The sequence below is a fragment of the Pongo abelii genome, chromosome X, assembly GCF_028885655.2.
Source record: "Pongo abelii isolate AG06213 chromosome X, NHGRI_mPonAbe1-v2.0_pri, whole genome shotgun sequence".
In the NCBI taxonomy this organism is placed as follows: Eukaryota; Metazoa; Chordata; class Mammalia; order Primates; family Hominidae; genus Pongo; species Pongo abelii.
This window is the reverse complement of record NC_072008.2, coordinates 125,506,057-125,522,627: the sequence shown is the minus strand read 5'-3', so window position 1 is coordinate 125,522,627 and position 16,571 is coordinate 125,506,057. Positions and strand designations below refer to the sequence as shown.

General features: G+C 51.5%; 1 protein-coding gene across 1 annotated transcript; it reads right to left on the bottom strand.

Moving 5' to 3' along the window:
- Positions 1–12,808: 12,808 nt before the first annotated feature.
- On the bottom strand, positions 12,809–14,919 carry SOWAHD (sosondowah ankyrin repeat domain family member D). Its single transcript, XM_002832044.3, has one exon. The coding sequence runs from the start codon at positions 14,343–14,345 to the stop codon at positions 13,398–13,400; it is 948 nt and encodes a 315-aa protein (XP_002832090.1). The 5' UTR covers positions 14,346–14,919; the 3' UTR covers positions 12,809–13,397.
- Between the last annotated feature and the right edge of the window lie 1,652 nt (positions 14,920–16,571).

Genomic DNA, 16,571 nt, shown 5'->3' with positions numbered 1-16,571 from the left:
ATGACACCACCATCCACCCTGTTGCTCAAGTCAGAAACCTGAGCATCATCCTTGCCACCTCTGTCTTCCTCCTCCCCTACATTCAGTCAATCACAAGTCTTGTTGATTCTATGAAATCTCTCTTATCTGTCCATCTGACTCTACAGACCATAGCCTCTTACCAGTCCCTCTAATCCTAGCCTACTCCTCTCCATCCCGAATCAGTGGGTTCTCAGCAGCAGTCCACATGCCAACGTCGATGCTTTCTTTTCTTTTCTTTTTTTTTTTTTTGAGACAGAGTCTCACTCTGTCACCCAGGCTGTAGTGTAGTGGCACGATCATGGCTCACTGCAGCCTCGACTTCCCAGGCTCAGGTGATCCTCCCACCTCAGCCTCCCAAGTGGCTGGGACTACTGGCACAGCCTGTGCCACCATGCCCAGCTAATTGTTTTCTATTTTGTAGAGATGGGGTTTTGCCATGTTGCCCATGCTGATTGTGAACTCCTGGGCTCAAGTGATCCACCCGCCTCGATTCTGTAATCTGTGGGATTACAGAATCCTAGCACTTTGGGAGGCTGAGACAGGCAGATCGCCTGAGGTTGGGAGTTCAAGACCAGCCTGGCCAGCATGGTGAAACCCCGTCTCTACTAAAAATACAAAAAAATTAGCCGGGCGGGGTGGCAGGTGCTTTTAATCCCAGCTACTTGGGAGGCTGAGGCAGGAGAACTGCTTGAACCCGGGAAGCGGAGGTTGCAGTGAGCCGAGATCGCGCCATTGCACTCCAGCCTGAGCGACAGAGCAAGATTCCGTCTCAAGGAAAAAAAAAAAGATGCCTAGGGCCTCATGAGTGAGTGTAATGGGTAGAGTGTTAACCTAGCCTGAGTGGCAGGAAAGACATCCCCAAGGAGGTAACATTTAATCTGACACCTGAAATGAAGGATGAGTGGGTGAATGATGAGTGGGTCAGGTGAAGTCAGGGGCAAGGGAGAGAGTAAAGTGTTTCTGGAGAGTGAACAGCATGCAGAAACCCCAGAGTTGAGAAGAACATGGCTCTTCGAAGGATCAGCAAGGAGGACTGAGTGGCTGGAGCAGAGTGAGGGAGGGTAAGTGGGGAAGGGATAAAACAACTTTGGGAGAGGCAGGGTGCAGTGGCTCATGCCTGTAATCCTAACACTTTGGGAAGTTGAGGAGGGTGGGCCACTTGAGCCCAGGAGTTGGAGACCAGCCTGGGCAACAGGGTGAAACCCCGTCTCTACAAACAATACAAAAAGCTAGCCTGGTGTGGTGGCGTGCACCTATAGTCCCAGCTACTCGGGAGGCTGAGGTGGGAGGATCGCTTGAACACGGGAGGTCGAGGCTGCAGTGAGCTGTAATCACACCACTGCACTCCAGCCTGGGTGACAGAGTGAGCATCTGTCTAAAACAAAACAAAACAAAACAAAACAAACAACAACAACAACGAACAGGACTTTGGGAGAGAATGTAGAGTGAAGAGAAAAGCTTCCAGAACTTCATCCTGGTAAACCCCAGCTATTAAAGCCATAGGAGGTTATGGAAGACTAGACAAGAGTTTCAAACAGGAGGAAGTAGCCAACATTGTTCAGTGCTGCCAAGAAGTGAACCAAGATAAGGACTTGGATTTGGCAGATGGGAGGTGCAAAGGCATGAATATATGTGTCCCTCCGAAATGTGTATGTTGTAGGCCGGGCACGGTGGCTCACACCTCTAATCCCAGAATTTTGGGAGGCTGAGGTGGGCAGATCACTTGAGTCCAGAAGTTGGAGACCAGCCTGGCCAGCATGGTGGAACCCCATCTCTGCTAAAAATACAAAAATTAGCTGGGCGTGGTGGCTACTTGGGAGACTGAGGCAGGAGAATTGCTTGAACCTGGGAGGCAGAGGTTGCAGTAAGCTGAGATCGCGCCACTGCACTCCACCCTGGGCGACACAGTGAGATTCTATCTCAAAAAAAAAAAAAAAAATGTGTATATTGGAACTTAATCCCCAAGGTGACAATATTAAGAGGAGGGATCTTTGGGGAGGTGATTAAGTCATGAGGCTCTGCCCTCATGAGTGGGATTAATGCCCTTATAAAAGAGGCAGCCGGGCTCAGTGGCTCACGCCTGTAATCCCAGCACTTTGGGAGGCCGAGGTGGGCGAATCATGAGGTCAGGAGTTCGAGACCGGCCTTGCCAACAAGGCCGACGTCTCTACTAAAAATACAAAAAATTAGCTGGGCATGGTGGCAGGTGCCTGTAATGCTAGCTACTCGGGAGGCTGAGGCAGGAGAATTGCTTGAACCCAGGAGGCGGAGGTTGCAGTGAGCCAAGATCGTCACGCCACTGCACTCCAGCCTGGGCAACAGTGACAGACTTCGTCTCAAAAATAAATAAATACATAAATAAGGCTTCAGAGAGCTGCCTGGCCCTTCCATCTCTTCCACCATGTGAGGACACAAAGGTGCCATAAATGAGGAACAACCTCTCACCAGACACCAAACCTGCCTTGATTTGGGACTTCCCTGCCTACAGAACAGTGAGCAACAAATTTCTGCTCTTTATAAATTACCCAGTCTAAGGTATTTTTTTTTTTTTGAGACGGAGCCTTGCTCTGTCGCCCAGGCTGGAGTGCAGTGGCACGATCTCGGCTCACTGCAAGCTCCGCCTCCCAAGTTCACGCCATTCTCCTGCCTCAGCCTCCAGTCTAAGGTATTTTGTTATAGCAACAAGAATGGACTAAGACAGGAGGTCATCATGGGGGACCTTTTGTTTTTTTTTTTTTCTTTTGGCTCACTGCAACCTGCACCTCCCGGGTTCAAGCAATTCTCATGCCTCTGCCTCCTGAGTAGCTGGGATCACAGGTATGTACCACCATGCCTGGTTATTAGTAGAGACGGGGTTTCGCCATGTTGGCCAGGTTGGTCTCGAACTCCTGACCTCAGGTGATCCCCCTGCCTTGACCTCCCAAAGTCCTGGAATTACAGGTGTGAGCCACCACACCCTTTCTGGAAGCAATTGCTCTGGGATGATGGAGGCAGGAGCCGGAATGCAGAAAGTTAAGGACTGAGGAAGAGGTAAGGAAATGGAGATGATGAGGTAAGGAGACCTCTCAGCAGGCAGGCTTTACTATGAAGAGAAGAGAGGCACAAGTTTGAGCCGGAAGGCTAGGGAAGACTTGAGCTTTTTTGTCACCCAAAGTGACACTCCTATTAATGACTTACTAAATGTCTGTTGTACATAGACACATAGAGGGGAACAACACACACTGGGGCCTATCAGAGAGTGGAGGGTGGGAGGAGGGAGAGGATCAAGAAAAATAAATAATGGGGGCCGGGTGCAGTGGTTCACGCCTGTAATCCCAGCACTTTGGGAGGCCGAGACAGGGAGATCACCAGAGGTCAGGAGTTCGAGACCAGCCTGGCCAACATGGTGAAACCCTGTCTCCACTAAAAACACAAAAATTAGCCGGGCGGGGCATAGTTCCAGCTACTCGGGAGGCTGAGGCAGGAGAATCACTTGAACCTGGGAGGCGGAGGTTGCAGGTGAGCTGAAATTGAGCCACTGCACTCCCGCCTGGGTGACAGAGCAAGACTCTGTCTCTAAATAAATAAATAATGGGTACTAGGCTTAATACCTGGGTGATGAAATAATCTGTACAACAAACCCCCATGATACATGTTTACCTATATAACAAACCCACACATGTACACCTGAACTTAAAATAGGCCAGGCGCAGTGGCTCACGCCTGTAATCCCAGCACTTTCAGAGGCCGAGGCAGGTGGATCATGAGGTCAAGAGATCGAGAACATCCTGGCCAACATGGTGAAACCCATCTCTACTAAAAATACGAAAATTAGCTGGGCGTGGTGGTGCACGCCTGTAGTCCCAAGTGTCCAGAATGTATTCCTTCCAGTGGGTTATTGGTCTCACTGACTTCAAGAATGAAGCTGCAGACCCTTGCGGTGAGTGTTACAGCTCTTGAAGATGGTGTGTCTCGGAGTTTGTTCCTTCAGATGTTCAGATGTGTCCAGAGTTTCTTCCTTCCAGTGGGTTCGTGGTCTCGCTGACTTCAGGAATGAAGCCGCAGACGCTTGCAGTGAGTGTTACAGCTCATAAAGGTAGAGCAGCAGCAAGATTTATTGTGAAGAGCAAAAGAACAAAGCTCCCACAGCATGCAAAGGGACCCAAGCAGGTTGCTGCTGGTGGCTCGGGTGGCCAGCTTTTATTCCCTTATGGGGCCCCGCCCACATCCTGCTGATTGGTCCATTTTACAGAGCACTGATTGGTCCATTTTACACAGTGTTGATTGGTGCGTTTTTACAGAGTGCTGATTGGTACATTTACAAACCTTTAGCTAGACACAGAGCGCTGATTGGTGTGTTTACAACCTTTAGCTAGACACAGAGCACTGATTGGTGCGTTTTTACAGAGTGCTGATTGGTGCGTTTACAAACCTTTAGCTAGACAGAAAAGTTCTCCAAGTCCCCATTCGACCCAGGAAGTCCAGCTGTCTTCACCTGTCACCAGCTACTGGGGAGGCTAAGGCAGGAGAATTGCTTGAACCCAGGAGGTGGAGGTTGCTGGGAGCCAAGCCAAGATCACGCCACTACACTCCAGCCTGGCAACAGGGTGAGACTCCGTCTCAAAAAAAAAAAAAAAGTTAAAAATAAAATGTCTGTTGTACGGAACTAAACTGTGGGTAATTTTGAAGATACAGGAGAAGACAATTGATGTCAGTAAACCCTGAGAGGACAGGTGGTTGAGAGCATGAGCGATATCTTGAAAGAGGACAGGCATGCTCCTTTGTCAGAATGAAGGGAAGGAGGGAAGATGGGGAGTCTTGGTGTGGAATATCCGTTATGTTAGCTGGGGTTAGGGGGCATTCCTATAGATGAATAGGGCCAGGAGATGAAGGACTTGTATAATTTGATTCTCTTCAGAGGATTTCAGGTTTAGCTCTGACTCCAGCTTATGACTTTATCTGAAAACAATATCTAACATATTTAATATTTGGTGGGCACTTACTAAGTTGCTGCTTTTACTTCCGTGAGTGAAGAACAAGGTAAGTTCGCTGGTTGCAATTATGTCTGTCTTAGTCCATTTTTGTGTTGCTATAAAGAAATACTTGTAGGCCAGGCGCGGTGACTCACGCCTGTAATCCCAGCACTTTGGGAGGCCGAGGCGGGTGGATCACTTGAAGTCAGGAATTCGAGACCAGCCTGGCCAACATGGGGAAACCCCGTCTCTACTAAAAATACAAAAATTAGCCGGGCATGGTGGTGCAAGCCTGAAATCCCAGCTACTTGGGAGGCTGAGGCAGGAGAATCCCTTGAACCTGGGAGGCAGAGGTTGCGGTGAGCTGAGATCACACCACTGCACTCCAGCCCGGGCAACAGAGCAAGACTCTGTCTCAAAAATAAATAAATAAATAAATAAATAAATAAATAAATAAATAAATAAATACTTGCGGGGCCAGGCACAGTGGCTCATGCCTGCAATCACAACACTTTGGGAGGCCAAAGGAAGAGGATTGCTTGAGCCCAGGAGTTCGTGATCAGGCTGGGCAATACCGGGAGACATTGTTTGTATAAAAAAAATTTTTTTTTTAAAGAAATATCTCATCTTGGGCCACATTAAAAAAAAAAAAAAGAAAGAAATACTTGTGGGGGAAGGAAAGAAATACGTGAGGCTGGATAACTTACAAAGGAAAGAGCCTTATTTAGCTCATGGTTCTGCAGGCTGTACAAGAAGCATGGCACCAGCATCTGCTTCTGGTGAAGGCCTCAGGCTGCTTCCAGTCATAGTGGAAGGCAAAGGGGAGCAGGCATCACATGGTGATAGAGGAAGGAAGACAGAAAGGAGGGAGGTGTCAGGTTTTTTTCAACAATCAGTTCTCAGCCGGCCACAGTGGCTCACACTTGTAATCCCAGCACGTAGGGAGGCCGAGGTGGGTGGATCACCTGAGGTCAGGAGTTCGAGACCAGCCTGGCCAACATGGTGAAACCCTGTCTCTACTGAAAATACGAAAATTAGCCAGGCGTGGTGACGCACGCCTGTAATCCCAGCTACTCAGGGGGCTGAGGCAGGAGAATCGCTTGAATCTGGGAGGCGGAGGTTGCATTGAGCCGAGATTGTGCCATTGTCCTCCAGCCTGGGTGACAGGGTGAGACTCCGTCTCAAAAAAAAAAAACGAAAAAAAAACAAACAAACCAAAACAAAAATCAGTTATCACAGGGACTAATAGAGTGAGAACTCACCCTTTACTGTAAAGATGGCACCAAGCCCTTGGTGAGGGGTCCACCCCCATGACCCAGACACCTTCTTTTAGGCCCCACCTCCAACATTGTGTGTCAAATTTCTTTTTTTTGTTGTTGTTGAGACGGAGTCTCGCTCAGTCGCCCAGGCTGGAGTGCAGTGGCGCGGTCTCAGCTCACTGCAACCTCTGCCTCCCGGGTTCACGCCATTCTCCTGCCTCAGCCTCCCGAGTAGCTGGGACTACAAGCGCGTGCTGCCACGCCCGGCTAATTTTTTTGTATTTTTAATAGAGACGGGGTTTCACCATGTTGGCCAGGATGGTCTGGATCTCCTGACCTCGTGATCTGCCCACCTTGGCCTCCCAAAGTGCTGGGATTACAGGCGTCAGCCACCGCACCCGGCCCGTGAGTCAAATTTCAACATGAGGTTTAGAGAGGACAGATATTCAAACTATATCATTCTGCTCCTGCCCCCCCAAGTCTTATGTCCTTCTCTCATGCAAAATACAATCATCCCCCCGAATAGTCCCCAAGTCTTAACTTGTCCAGCATTAACTCCAAAAGTCCAAAGTCTCATCTGAGACTCAGGACAAGTTCCTTCCCGCTGTGAGCCTGTAAAATCAAAATCAGGCTGGGCGCGGTGGCTCATGCCTGTAACCTCAGCACTTTGGGAGTCCGAGGCGGGTGGATCACCTGAGGTCGGGAGCTTGAGACCAGCCTGGCCAACATGGTGAAACTCTGTCTCTACTAAAAATACAAAAATTAGCTGGGCGTGACGGCACGTGCCTGTTATCCCAGCCACTGGGGACGCAGAGCCGGGAGAATCGCTTGAACTCGGGAGATGGAGGTTGCAGTGAGCTGAGATCGTGCCACTGCACTCCAGCCTGGGAGACGGAGTGAGACTCCATCTCAAAAAAAAAAAAAAAAAAAAAAATCAAGCTGGGCGCGATGGCTCATGCCTGTAATCCCAGCACTTTGGGAGGCCGAGGCGGGCGGATCACGAGGTCAGGAGACTGAGACCATCCTGGCTAACACGGTGAAACCCTGTCTCTACTAAAAATACAAAAAATTAGCCAGGCGTGGTGGTGGACCCTGTAGTCCCAGCTACTCGGAGGCTGAGTGAGGCAGGAGAATGGCGTGAACCCAGGAGGCGGAGTTTTCAGTGAGCCGAGATCGCGCCACTGCACTCCAGCCTGGGCCACAGAGCGAGACTCCGTCTCAAAAAAAGAAAAAAAAAATCAAAATCAAGGATTTACTTCTGAGACACAGTGGTAGGACAGACATTGGGTAAACACTCCCATTCCAAAAGGGAAATATCCCCAAAAGCAAGGTGTAACAGGCCTCACACAAGTTCAAAACACAGTAGGGCAGACATTAAATCTTTTTTTTTTTTTTTTTGAGACAGGGTCCTGCTCTGTTACCCAGGCTGGAGTGCAGTGGTACCATCTCGGCTCCCAGGTTCAAGCGATTCTCGTGCCTCAGAGCCTCCCAAGTAGCTGAGACTACAGGCACACACCACCGCGCCTGATTTTTTTTCATATTTTTAGTAGAGACAGGGTTTCACCATGTTGGCCAGGCTGGTCTCAAACTCCTGACCTCAGGTGATCCACCTTTTGAGACAGAGTCTTGCTCTGTCACCCAGGAGTACAGTGGTGCGATCTCAGCTCACTGCAACCTCTGCCTCCTGGGTTCAAGAGATTCTCCTGCCTAAGCCTCCTGAGTAGCTGAGATTACAGGCACCCGTCACCATGCCCAACTACTATTTGCATTTTTAGTAGCGACGGGGTTTCCCATGTTGGCCAGGCTGGTCTTGAACCCCTGACCTCAGATGATCTGCCCACCTCAGCCTCCCAGAGTGAAGGGATTACAGGCGTGAGCCACTGTGCCACCCTGCCCTTAGTGAATTATAAAATGCCTTCAGGGCCTTTTCCCATCTTGTTGACTATTAGCATCTGGATCCTTTTTAGCCATACTAAGCACTTCAGCAAGTGGCTGTTATGTCAAAAGTAAAAATATATAGCTTGTGAAGAACATCAGCAGAGGAGCCAACATCTCCTTTGAGGAACAGTCACTCCTCTGGCACAGATGGAAAATAACTTGCAATAAATGCAAACTCATTTTAAGGCTGACATAATGCAGGTAAACCACAAGATCCCTCCTGGACTACCCTAGCAGATAATGTAGTTTCGCCACAAGAACCTGCTGAGCCCCTTAGGATTCTTTCAAACAGCTATTATTTCCTATTCCCTATGTGTCAGCCAGTGTGCCAGATGTTGCACATACATTATCTTGAATGCTCAGAACAAACCTGCAAAAAATATTCTATTGGTCCCATTTCACAGATGAGGAAATTGCCACTCAGAGAGGCCAGCAAGTAACTCAAGGTCATGAATCGGGAGCTAGGATTTGAACCCAGGCAAGGCTGAGAGCTTTCCACCACACCAGTGGTTTTGAATTTTACTCCAGGGGCCACTGTGTAGGACTGTCTGTCTAGAATAGAGGCAGGGAGTGGGGAGATTTACACATGAGGATTCTAGGTAAGCTTCATTAGAACAAAGACTTTGGAGGAGAAAAAAAAGAGAAGTTTGAAAGGCACTGCCCTCACAGGGGTCTTTGAACTTCTTGGGGTGAAGAATGACTAATTTTTTTAGAGACAGGGTCTTGCTCTGTTGCCCAGGCTGGAGTGCCATGGCACGATCATGGTTCACTGCAGCCTCTACTTCCTGGGCTCAGGTGACCGTCCCACCTCAGCCTCCCAAGTAGCTGGGACTACAGGCAAACAGCAACTAGAGGCATACAGCCTTGCTAGTATGACTTTTCTGAAAGCATTGCTCTAGAAGTGTTTTGCTTTTGCGATGCATTTGCCTCCAGTTTTCTCCCCTGGCACATTCATCCTCCAGGTGACTGCTACAGGGATCTTCCAAAATCTCATGCTACTCCTCTGCTTAGAAACCCTCCATGACTCCCAACTACCTTTTGGCTAAACTTCATGAACCTCTTTTAGGTGATCTGGACCCCCTTCCACTTCTCCAGCCTTGCCATTAACCACTCCCCAGCTTCCACCCTCCTGCCAAACCCTCTGCCTTTATACTGCTTGGTACTTGCCACACTCAACGGTCAACTCCCACTCACCCCTCGAGCCTCAGATCAGGCACCACCTTCCTCCTCAAAAGCCTTTTCTATTCCTCTCGACCTGGATCCGGCCCTGTCTCCTGTGCTCCCTCAGCACCCCCTCCCCCTGATCCATCACAGCCCTGCTTCTGTCTCCTCTTCTTGCTCGGCTCCCGCTAGAATGAAGTCTTGCATTATCTGCTTAACTCCACTTTGCTCCCCTGGAAAGAGGTTTCTCGGGGAATTTGCTCTTTCTCTTGGGGTAAGCATACCAGTCTTGCCTCAAAAAGCATACCAGAAATGCCAACGGCTTGATGTGAGGCACGGAGAGTTTTCAGCATGGGAGTTTGTGCCCTGCAGCCAAACCTCAATCTTACATGGAGGAGGTAGGCTAGGCAGTATCACATGATGAGAAAAATCTGTGGGGAAGAGTAGCCGACTACAGGAAAACTACAGAAAACCGTTTTCAAATCTTCCAGCTAATTTGGTTTTTGTTTTGGAAAGAGTAGGGTGAACACTTGTCTCAGGCCCCCAGATCTGCTAACAGTTAAGATGCTTAGGTTCAAACTTTTCCTATAAAGAGGGGACTACTGTTATAAGTGTCCTTTGAATGCTCAGCACACGCCAATCTTCCCTCCAAGCCAGGAGCCTGCAGACTCAGCCAAGTGGCAGGAAGGCCCTGCCCTGACAGCCTTCACCAAGCCCAACCCACCTTGGCAGCTGTCAAGGGGGAGGTTGTGGAACAGAAACCACAGTCCTGCATCAGTTGGCCTGTTCGCATCTATAAAATGGGCACAGGGTGGAGGGGGTTAATGCCAGATGCCAATGCCAACTGCCAGAATCTAGGAACTGTTAGCCCTCCCTCCTTCAATTACTAAAGAAAAGAAGTTCATTTAGAAAAGACAAAGGAAGGCCACGCACGGTGGCTCATGCCTGTAATCCCAGCTCTTTAGGAGGCCAAGGTGGGCGGATCACCTGAGGTCAGGAGTTTGAGACCAGCCTGGCCAACATGCTGAAACCCCATCTCTACCAAAAATACAAAAATTAGCTGGGCGTGGTGGTGGGCACCTGTAATCCCAGCTACTCAGAAGGCTGAGGCAGGGAGAATCACTTGAACCCTGGAAGCGGAGGTTGCAGTGAACTGAGATCACACCATTGCACTCTAGCCTGGGCAACAGAGCAAGACTCCATCTCAAAAAAAAAAAAAAAAAAAAGAAAGAAAGAAAAGATAAAGGAAATGCTCTATTACACTGTGTAAGTGTGTTTAAGGTGTAGCTCCTGGAGACATGGGACAGGCTGAAAACAGCAAGGGGGTTTGGATCATTTCATGGTTGAGAAGACCCTCATGGGTTACTAAAGGAAGGCAGTGTGGGCCAGGCACAGAGTCTCATATCTGTAATCCCAGCACTTTGGGAGGCTGAGGGAGGCTAGGTGGGAGGATGACTTGAACCCAGGAGTTTGAGACCAGCTTAAGCAACATAGCGAGACCCTGTCTGTACAGACAAAAAAAAAAAAAAAAATAGCTGAGCATGGCAACATGTGCCTGTAGTCCCAGCTACTTGGGAGGCTGAGGCAGGAGGTTCACCAGAGCCCAGGTGTTTGAGGCTGCAATGAGCTATGATCATTGCCACTGTACTCCAGACTGGGTAAGAGTGAGACGCCATCTCAAAAATAAAAAATAAAGGAAAGTAGGAAAGTTTTGAGCACAGAAGCAAACAGGCCCACCAGGCAGAGATGGAAACCTGGATGGATGGGCTCAGGGTGGCGTTTCTGGGCTGTTTGTTAGTGGTGACTGTTTCTGCCTGGCGTTCACAGACTGGGATGAGAGAGCTGGGGAACACGACAGTCCATTGCAAGGGCTACCCAAGCCTTCAGGGATACAGTGCTATTTTTAAAATGCACTGTTCTCCAAGGCAGCATGGGTCTGTAGCCAGCAACTGCTTTCCTGGCCTTTCAGGCTGAGTCAACCCTCCTGTAGTCTGTTTAATTCATGCCATTTCTGAATGGGAGCAATTTTGCAAGCTACAATTTATGCATTAAACTTAACTTTTTAAAAAGAATTTTATGTAAGTGAAACATATATATTTATCGAGATAGGGTCTCACTCTGTCACCCAGGCTGGAGTGCAGTGGAATGCTTTACTCACTGCAGCCTCCACTTCCCAGGCTCAAGCAATCCTCCCACCTCAGCTTCCCTAGTAGCTGGGACTACAGGCCTGCACCACTACACCTGGCTAATTTTTGTATATTTTTGTAGAGACAGGGTCTCCCTATATTGCCCAGGCTGGTCTAGAACTCCTGGGCCCAAGGGATCCTCCTGCCTCGACCTCCCAAAGTGCTGGGATTACAGGTGTGAGCCACCGCGCCCAGCCCTAAACTTAATTTTTTAAATGCTGCTGAGCAGGTGTGGTGGCTCATGTCTGTAATCCCAGCACTTTGGGAGGCTGAGGCAGGGGAACACTTGAGGTTAGGAGTTCGAGACCAGCCTGACCAACATGGTGAAACCCCGTCATTACTACAAATACAAAAATTAGCCAGGTGTGGTGGTGCACGTCTGTAAACCCAGCTACTTGGGAGGCTGAGGCAGGAGAATCGCTTGAACCCAGGAGGCAGAGGTTGCAGTGAGCCTAGATCACGCCATCGCACTCCAGCCTGGGCGACAGAGTGAGACTCTGTCTCAAAAAACAGTAACAATAACAATAAATAAATGCTGCTGGCTGGGTGTGGTGGCTCATGCCTGTAATCACAGCACTTTGGGAGGCTGAGGCGGGAGGATCACTAGGTCAGGAGTTCGAGACCAGCCCAGCCAACATAGTGAAACCCCGTCTCTACTAAAAATACCAAAAAAAAAAAAAAAAAAAAAAAAAAAATCAGCTGGGTGTGGTGGCAGGCGCCTGTAGCTATTTGGGAGGCTGAGGCAGGAGAATTGCTTGAACCCGGGAGGCAGAGGTTGTAATGAGTCAAGATTGCACCACTGCACTCCAGTCTGGGTGACAGAGTGAGACTCCATTTCAAAAATAAATAAATAAATAAAGGCTGCTGAGGAAAGCCCCATCTTGGGAAAAAAAAAGTGCCCGTGGGTGTGTCTCATTAGAGGCCACAAATCAAGGTAAATTACATGACTGACCGTGGAAATATCAGAAATGTAAATTTGGAAACTTTTGCCTTTTACCCCCCAACCCAAGGCCCTTATATGACAACTCTTCTAGGATGAGGCTAGTGCCTGAGGCCAGACCATCAAAGAGCTCAGGACAGAGGTGAACTGTATGTTTCTCCTCAGATCCAAGGTGGAAGTAGCTTCTTCCGTGCACAGCTCTGGCCATTTGTTCTGAGAAGGAGGCCCAGAGCCTGCCCCGGGGGGCACAACATCACGGCCATGATTGGGTGACCTCTACCCTGTAAACATATGCAGCTTCTTCCTTTGTGGTTAGTAAGGGAGGTGGGGGAAAACACTGAAAGGACAGCCTTGTCATGTGAAAAGAACACATATTCCACTTTAATATACATAAGAAGTAACCTGTGATACATGAGAAAAAGTACCAGTAAGGCCTGGTAGTCTCAGGAGGAGGTTGTCAGAGGCTGACTCTACCCGCACCCCAAGACCCATTAATGGCCGAGCGAGGCCGGCAGAGTTAGGCGTTTTCTCTGCATTGGTGGTTTACAATCTTAACTTATTCTTCTAGTGAATGTTTCCTAATAAACCCAGCGCGTCGGCCTGCCCAGAAATGGCCCCTGGAAGCTTAACTTGCCCTGTCCCAAGCAGGACCACGCTCCTGCTCCCAACTCCTTAGTCCTGTAGCTTTGGAACTCGGAGCCAGGCCAGCTTGGTCCTTCACTCTCTCTTGGTGAGGTGGTGCCTGAGTCCCCGAGTCCTCCAGGCCGGTGGTTACAGGAGACCTGAGACAAGTACCTGAGTCGGACCCCGACGTGTTCTGTTCCTTGCAGGCCCAAGCAGCGTCCAAGGCGCCTCTCCTTCGGTGGAACCCGGGAAAACCCAGGACCTAGCCATCGCCACAGCGTCGCGGCCCCTCCTAGCTCTCCAGTCTCTGTCCCCGTCAACGGTCCTGGAATGAGGGGAACAGATGGCGGAAAAGGCTATGCATTTGCGCCACCCGGCTGCCCGCGGCGTCCTTCGCCTTGGTCCGCGACGCCGCCGCTCTCCTGCTTGTCTCCACAGCCGTCGCGCCCACTGCGCTCGCGGCCCTCCACGCAGTGGTGCCGCTGCTGTTGTTGTTCAGGTTGGTGCACCCGCTGCCGCTCTCCATCTCCCATTCCTCGGCTCCCGACAGCTCCCGCAACCTCCAAGGCGCGTCGGGCCGCAGATAGTGGCAGGCCCGGTGGCCGCTGTGGTCGCGGCGCGTAGCGTCAGCACCCAGGGCGCCCACCAGCACCTTGATGACCATGTCGTGGCCCTGAAGGGCCGCCAGGTGGAGGGGCGTGAGGCCGCCGCTGCCTGGGGCGCTCACGTCGAGCCGCAGCCCCCGGCGTAGGGCGAAGTCGTGTACCAGAATGAGCTCCTCGTGGCGCCCGTGCTTGGCCAGCCAGTGCAGAACCGAGTAGCCGGTGATCGGGTCGCCCCGCAGCAGCAGCTCCGGCTCAGCCTCCAGCAGCTCCCGCAGCACCTCATAGCGGCCCTCGGCGGCTGCCAGAATCCACGCGTGCTCCCGCGGTTCCAGGCACAGCCTGCTGTTGCCCGGCCCGCTGGGCCCGCCCACCTCCTCGGCGCGCTCCTCGGACAGCCACCCGGCAGGAGCCGCCCGCTGCAGCCCCAGCAGTTCCCGCAGCGCTCCCCGCCGGCGCCCCGAGCCCGCTGCAGAGTGCATCAGTGTGCCTGGGAAGGGGGGCTCCCGGGAGGCGGCGGCTGCGGCTTTGCCCCAGTACCTGCCCAGGCTACCAGTGTCCGCTCTCGAGGGGCGGGGCTGCGGGGCGCACCGCAGGCTCTGCGAGGTCGGCGCGAGAGAAGCCGTGGGTGCCCGGTTCGCGGCCCCTCCGGGCTGGGCCATGGTCTTGCAGCTGCCGCCGCGGCCGTCCCAGTGTCCAGCGTTAGCTGCCCTTCCTGGGCCCCAACGGGAGAGGAACTGGCGCTGGCGTTGGGGAAGGAAGCTGCTTGAGCAATTGGGTTCGGAGGGAGGGAGCAAAGGAGAGGAGGAGGAGGAGGAGGAGGAGGGAGGGAGGGAGCTAGGGGAGGGCCCCCGCGCAGGCCTTGGGGGGCGTGGAGGGGTGTGAGCGCCAGCCAAGTCCCCAGGGCAAGCCCAGCTCCACTTCCCTGGGTACCGCTGCCTCTGCAGCTCGCCCGGGTCGTGGGCGGTCCCACCCCAAACGGCCAGGTGAGCTCGGCAGCCCCGCCTCCAGCACCGAAGGGCGGGCGCGGGGACTGGCTGGGAGCTCGCCTGCAGCCCTGGAAGTCGCGATTCTCAGCATCCCAGCCGCTGCTAGAGTGTAGAGGCGCGAGGGCGCCCCTTCCGCAGCGGGCCGAGCTCGGCTTCCAGCCACGGCCTCCCAAAGCGCGGTCCTGGAGCTCCGAGGCTCTGGCTCCCCGCCCCCTTCCTTCGCCCTTCCCTCTTATCTCTTCAGGAGTCTCCCTGCACTTTGTCCCGGAGTTGCCATTGTCCCGCGCCTAGCATTCACGCAGGCAGCTCGACTGCCCCATGTGACTGGCTTGTCTGCCTGCCTTGCCCTTTGTGTGGCCTTGACCCTCCCCGTAGCACCAGGGGCTGCCCAGGATTCCAGCAGAGAAGCCCAAGACCAGGGTCCAGGCTGACGCTCTTCCAGGGAACTCAGGAGGGATATTCCCCTTCTGCACCGCCCTGTCTGTCCTGCTCTCCACCCTCTTCTCTCCCGTCAATTTTCCCAGGTTGGCTTGGAGAAGCAGCTACAGGTGAATCTGAGCCGGCGCCGCGGGAGCGCCCTGTTCTCTTTAGAGATGCATCCCTGCTCTCTCCCCAGGGCCCCGCTTTCTACAAATTCAAAGCTTAGGGGCTTTTTAAAAAAGGATACTTTTTCTTTTTCACTTCTAATACCAGCGTACTCTTTGCTCTTCCCTTCCCTTAGTAAATGGTAGTTCTTGCCTCCACACCCCCACCATGTTAAGGAGCTCAGTCAGTGAGCAACGGGGAGCCATAGACGATTGTTGAGCCAGGGAGAGAAACAGCCATGATGGAGGTTGTGTTAAAAAGGTGATTTGGGAGGTGCAGAGGCAGGAAGTCGGAAGACTGTTCCAGCAGTCTAGGCCAAGGGGGATGGAGGCTCAGGCCAAATCAGCCCACTCCCTCGGGGCCACCTGTGGCAGCAGTGATAGAAGGTGTCAGAAGCTTTTCTTCCTTGGCCCTCACATATTTGGAACAAGTCCTAAATATCTAGAGCTTTCCTTCAGAACAGCTTATGCATTTGTAATTTGGTTTTGAACATTTACTATGTGCCAGGCACTGTGCTTGTTGCGTTATATATGTTAAGTCTTTTAATCCTCCCAGTGACCTCAAGTGCTGGGAATCATTACTGTCCCCAGTTTGCAGAGAGGTTAGGCTACTTGCTCAAGGTCACCCAGCAGGAAGTGGCAGAGCAGGTCTGTGCGACACCATAGCCTTTGTTCTGGTACACAGGAACTGGCATTCAAGCCTGGCTTATCAACTGCAAATCACATACAAGCCCCAAATTCCAGCCAAAAGGATAGACTTGTAACGTGAGCGTATCTATAACTTACACTCCTCTGCCTGGAAGAGCTTCTATGTAGTGAAGTTCTTTTCTTTCAAGGTTGCGCTTAGTTTCCACCTCTAGCAAGCCTCCTCTGATTATCCCAGCCCAAAGTGATCCCTCTCTTTCCCCAGCCCTGTGTTTCTGCTACTTCTTTTGCCCCAAGACTGCCTTGTGTTACATCTCTCTCCCCTTGCTCTCACATGCCAATTAAACTATAAACTCTTGGACAGCTATGTCATACTATCCTTGTGCACCTAGTAGTTATCCAAGAAATATTTGTTACCTTGTTCTGGTTTGGCAGCCTGGGAAAATGTGATTGTGTGTGTGTATGTTGGGGGCAGGGGACATGTATCCACAACCAGCACCTCAATGCCTGCTCCCACATTCCTGCTCCAGACTCCGATCTGCAGGACATCAAAAGCAACTCATAGATTTGGTCAATTCATTTTTCTTTAAAAGAGATTCAGTGATTTATTCACTGAGTTGACTGGCCAAAGCCACCTCCTGGCCTTCGCTGACTTCTCAGAGACCAGGCC

Coding starts and splice junctions, on each gene's coding strand:
- SOWAHD (XM_002832044.3), bottom strand. CDS start 14,345: ATGGCCCAGCCCGGAGGGGCCGCGAACCGGGCACCCACGGCTTCTCTC.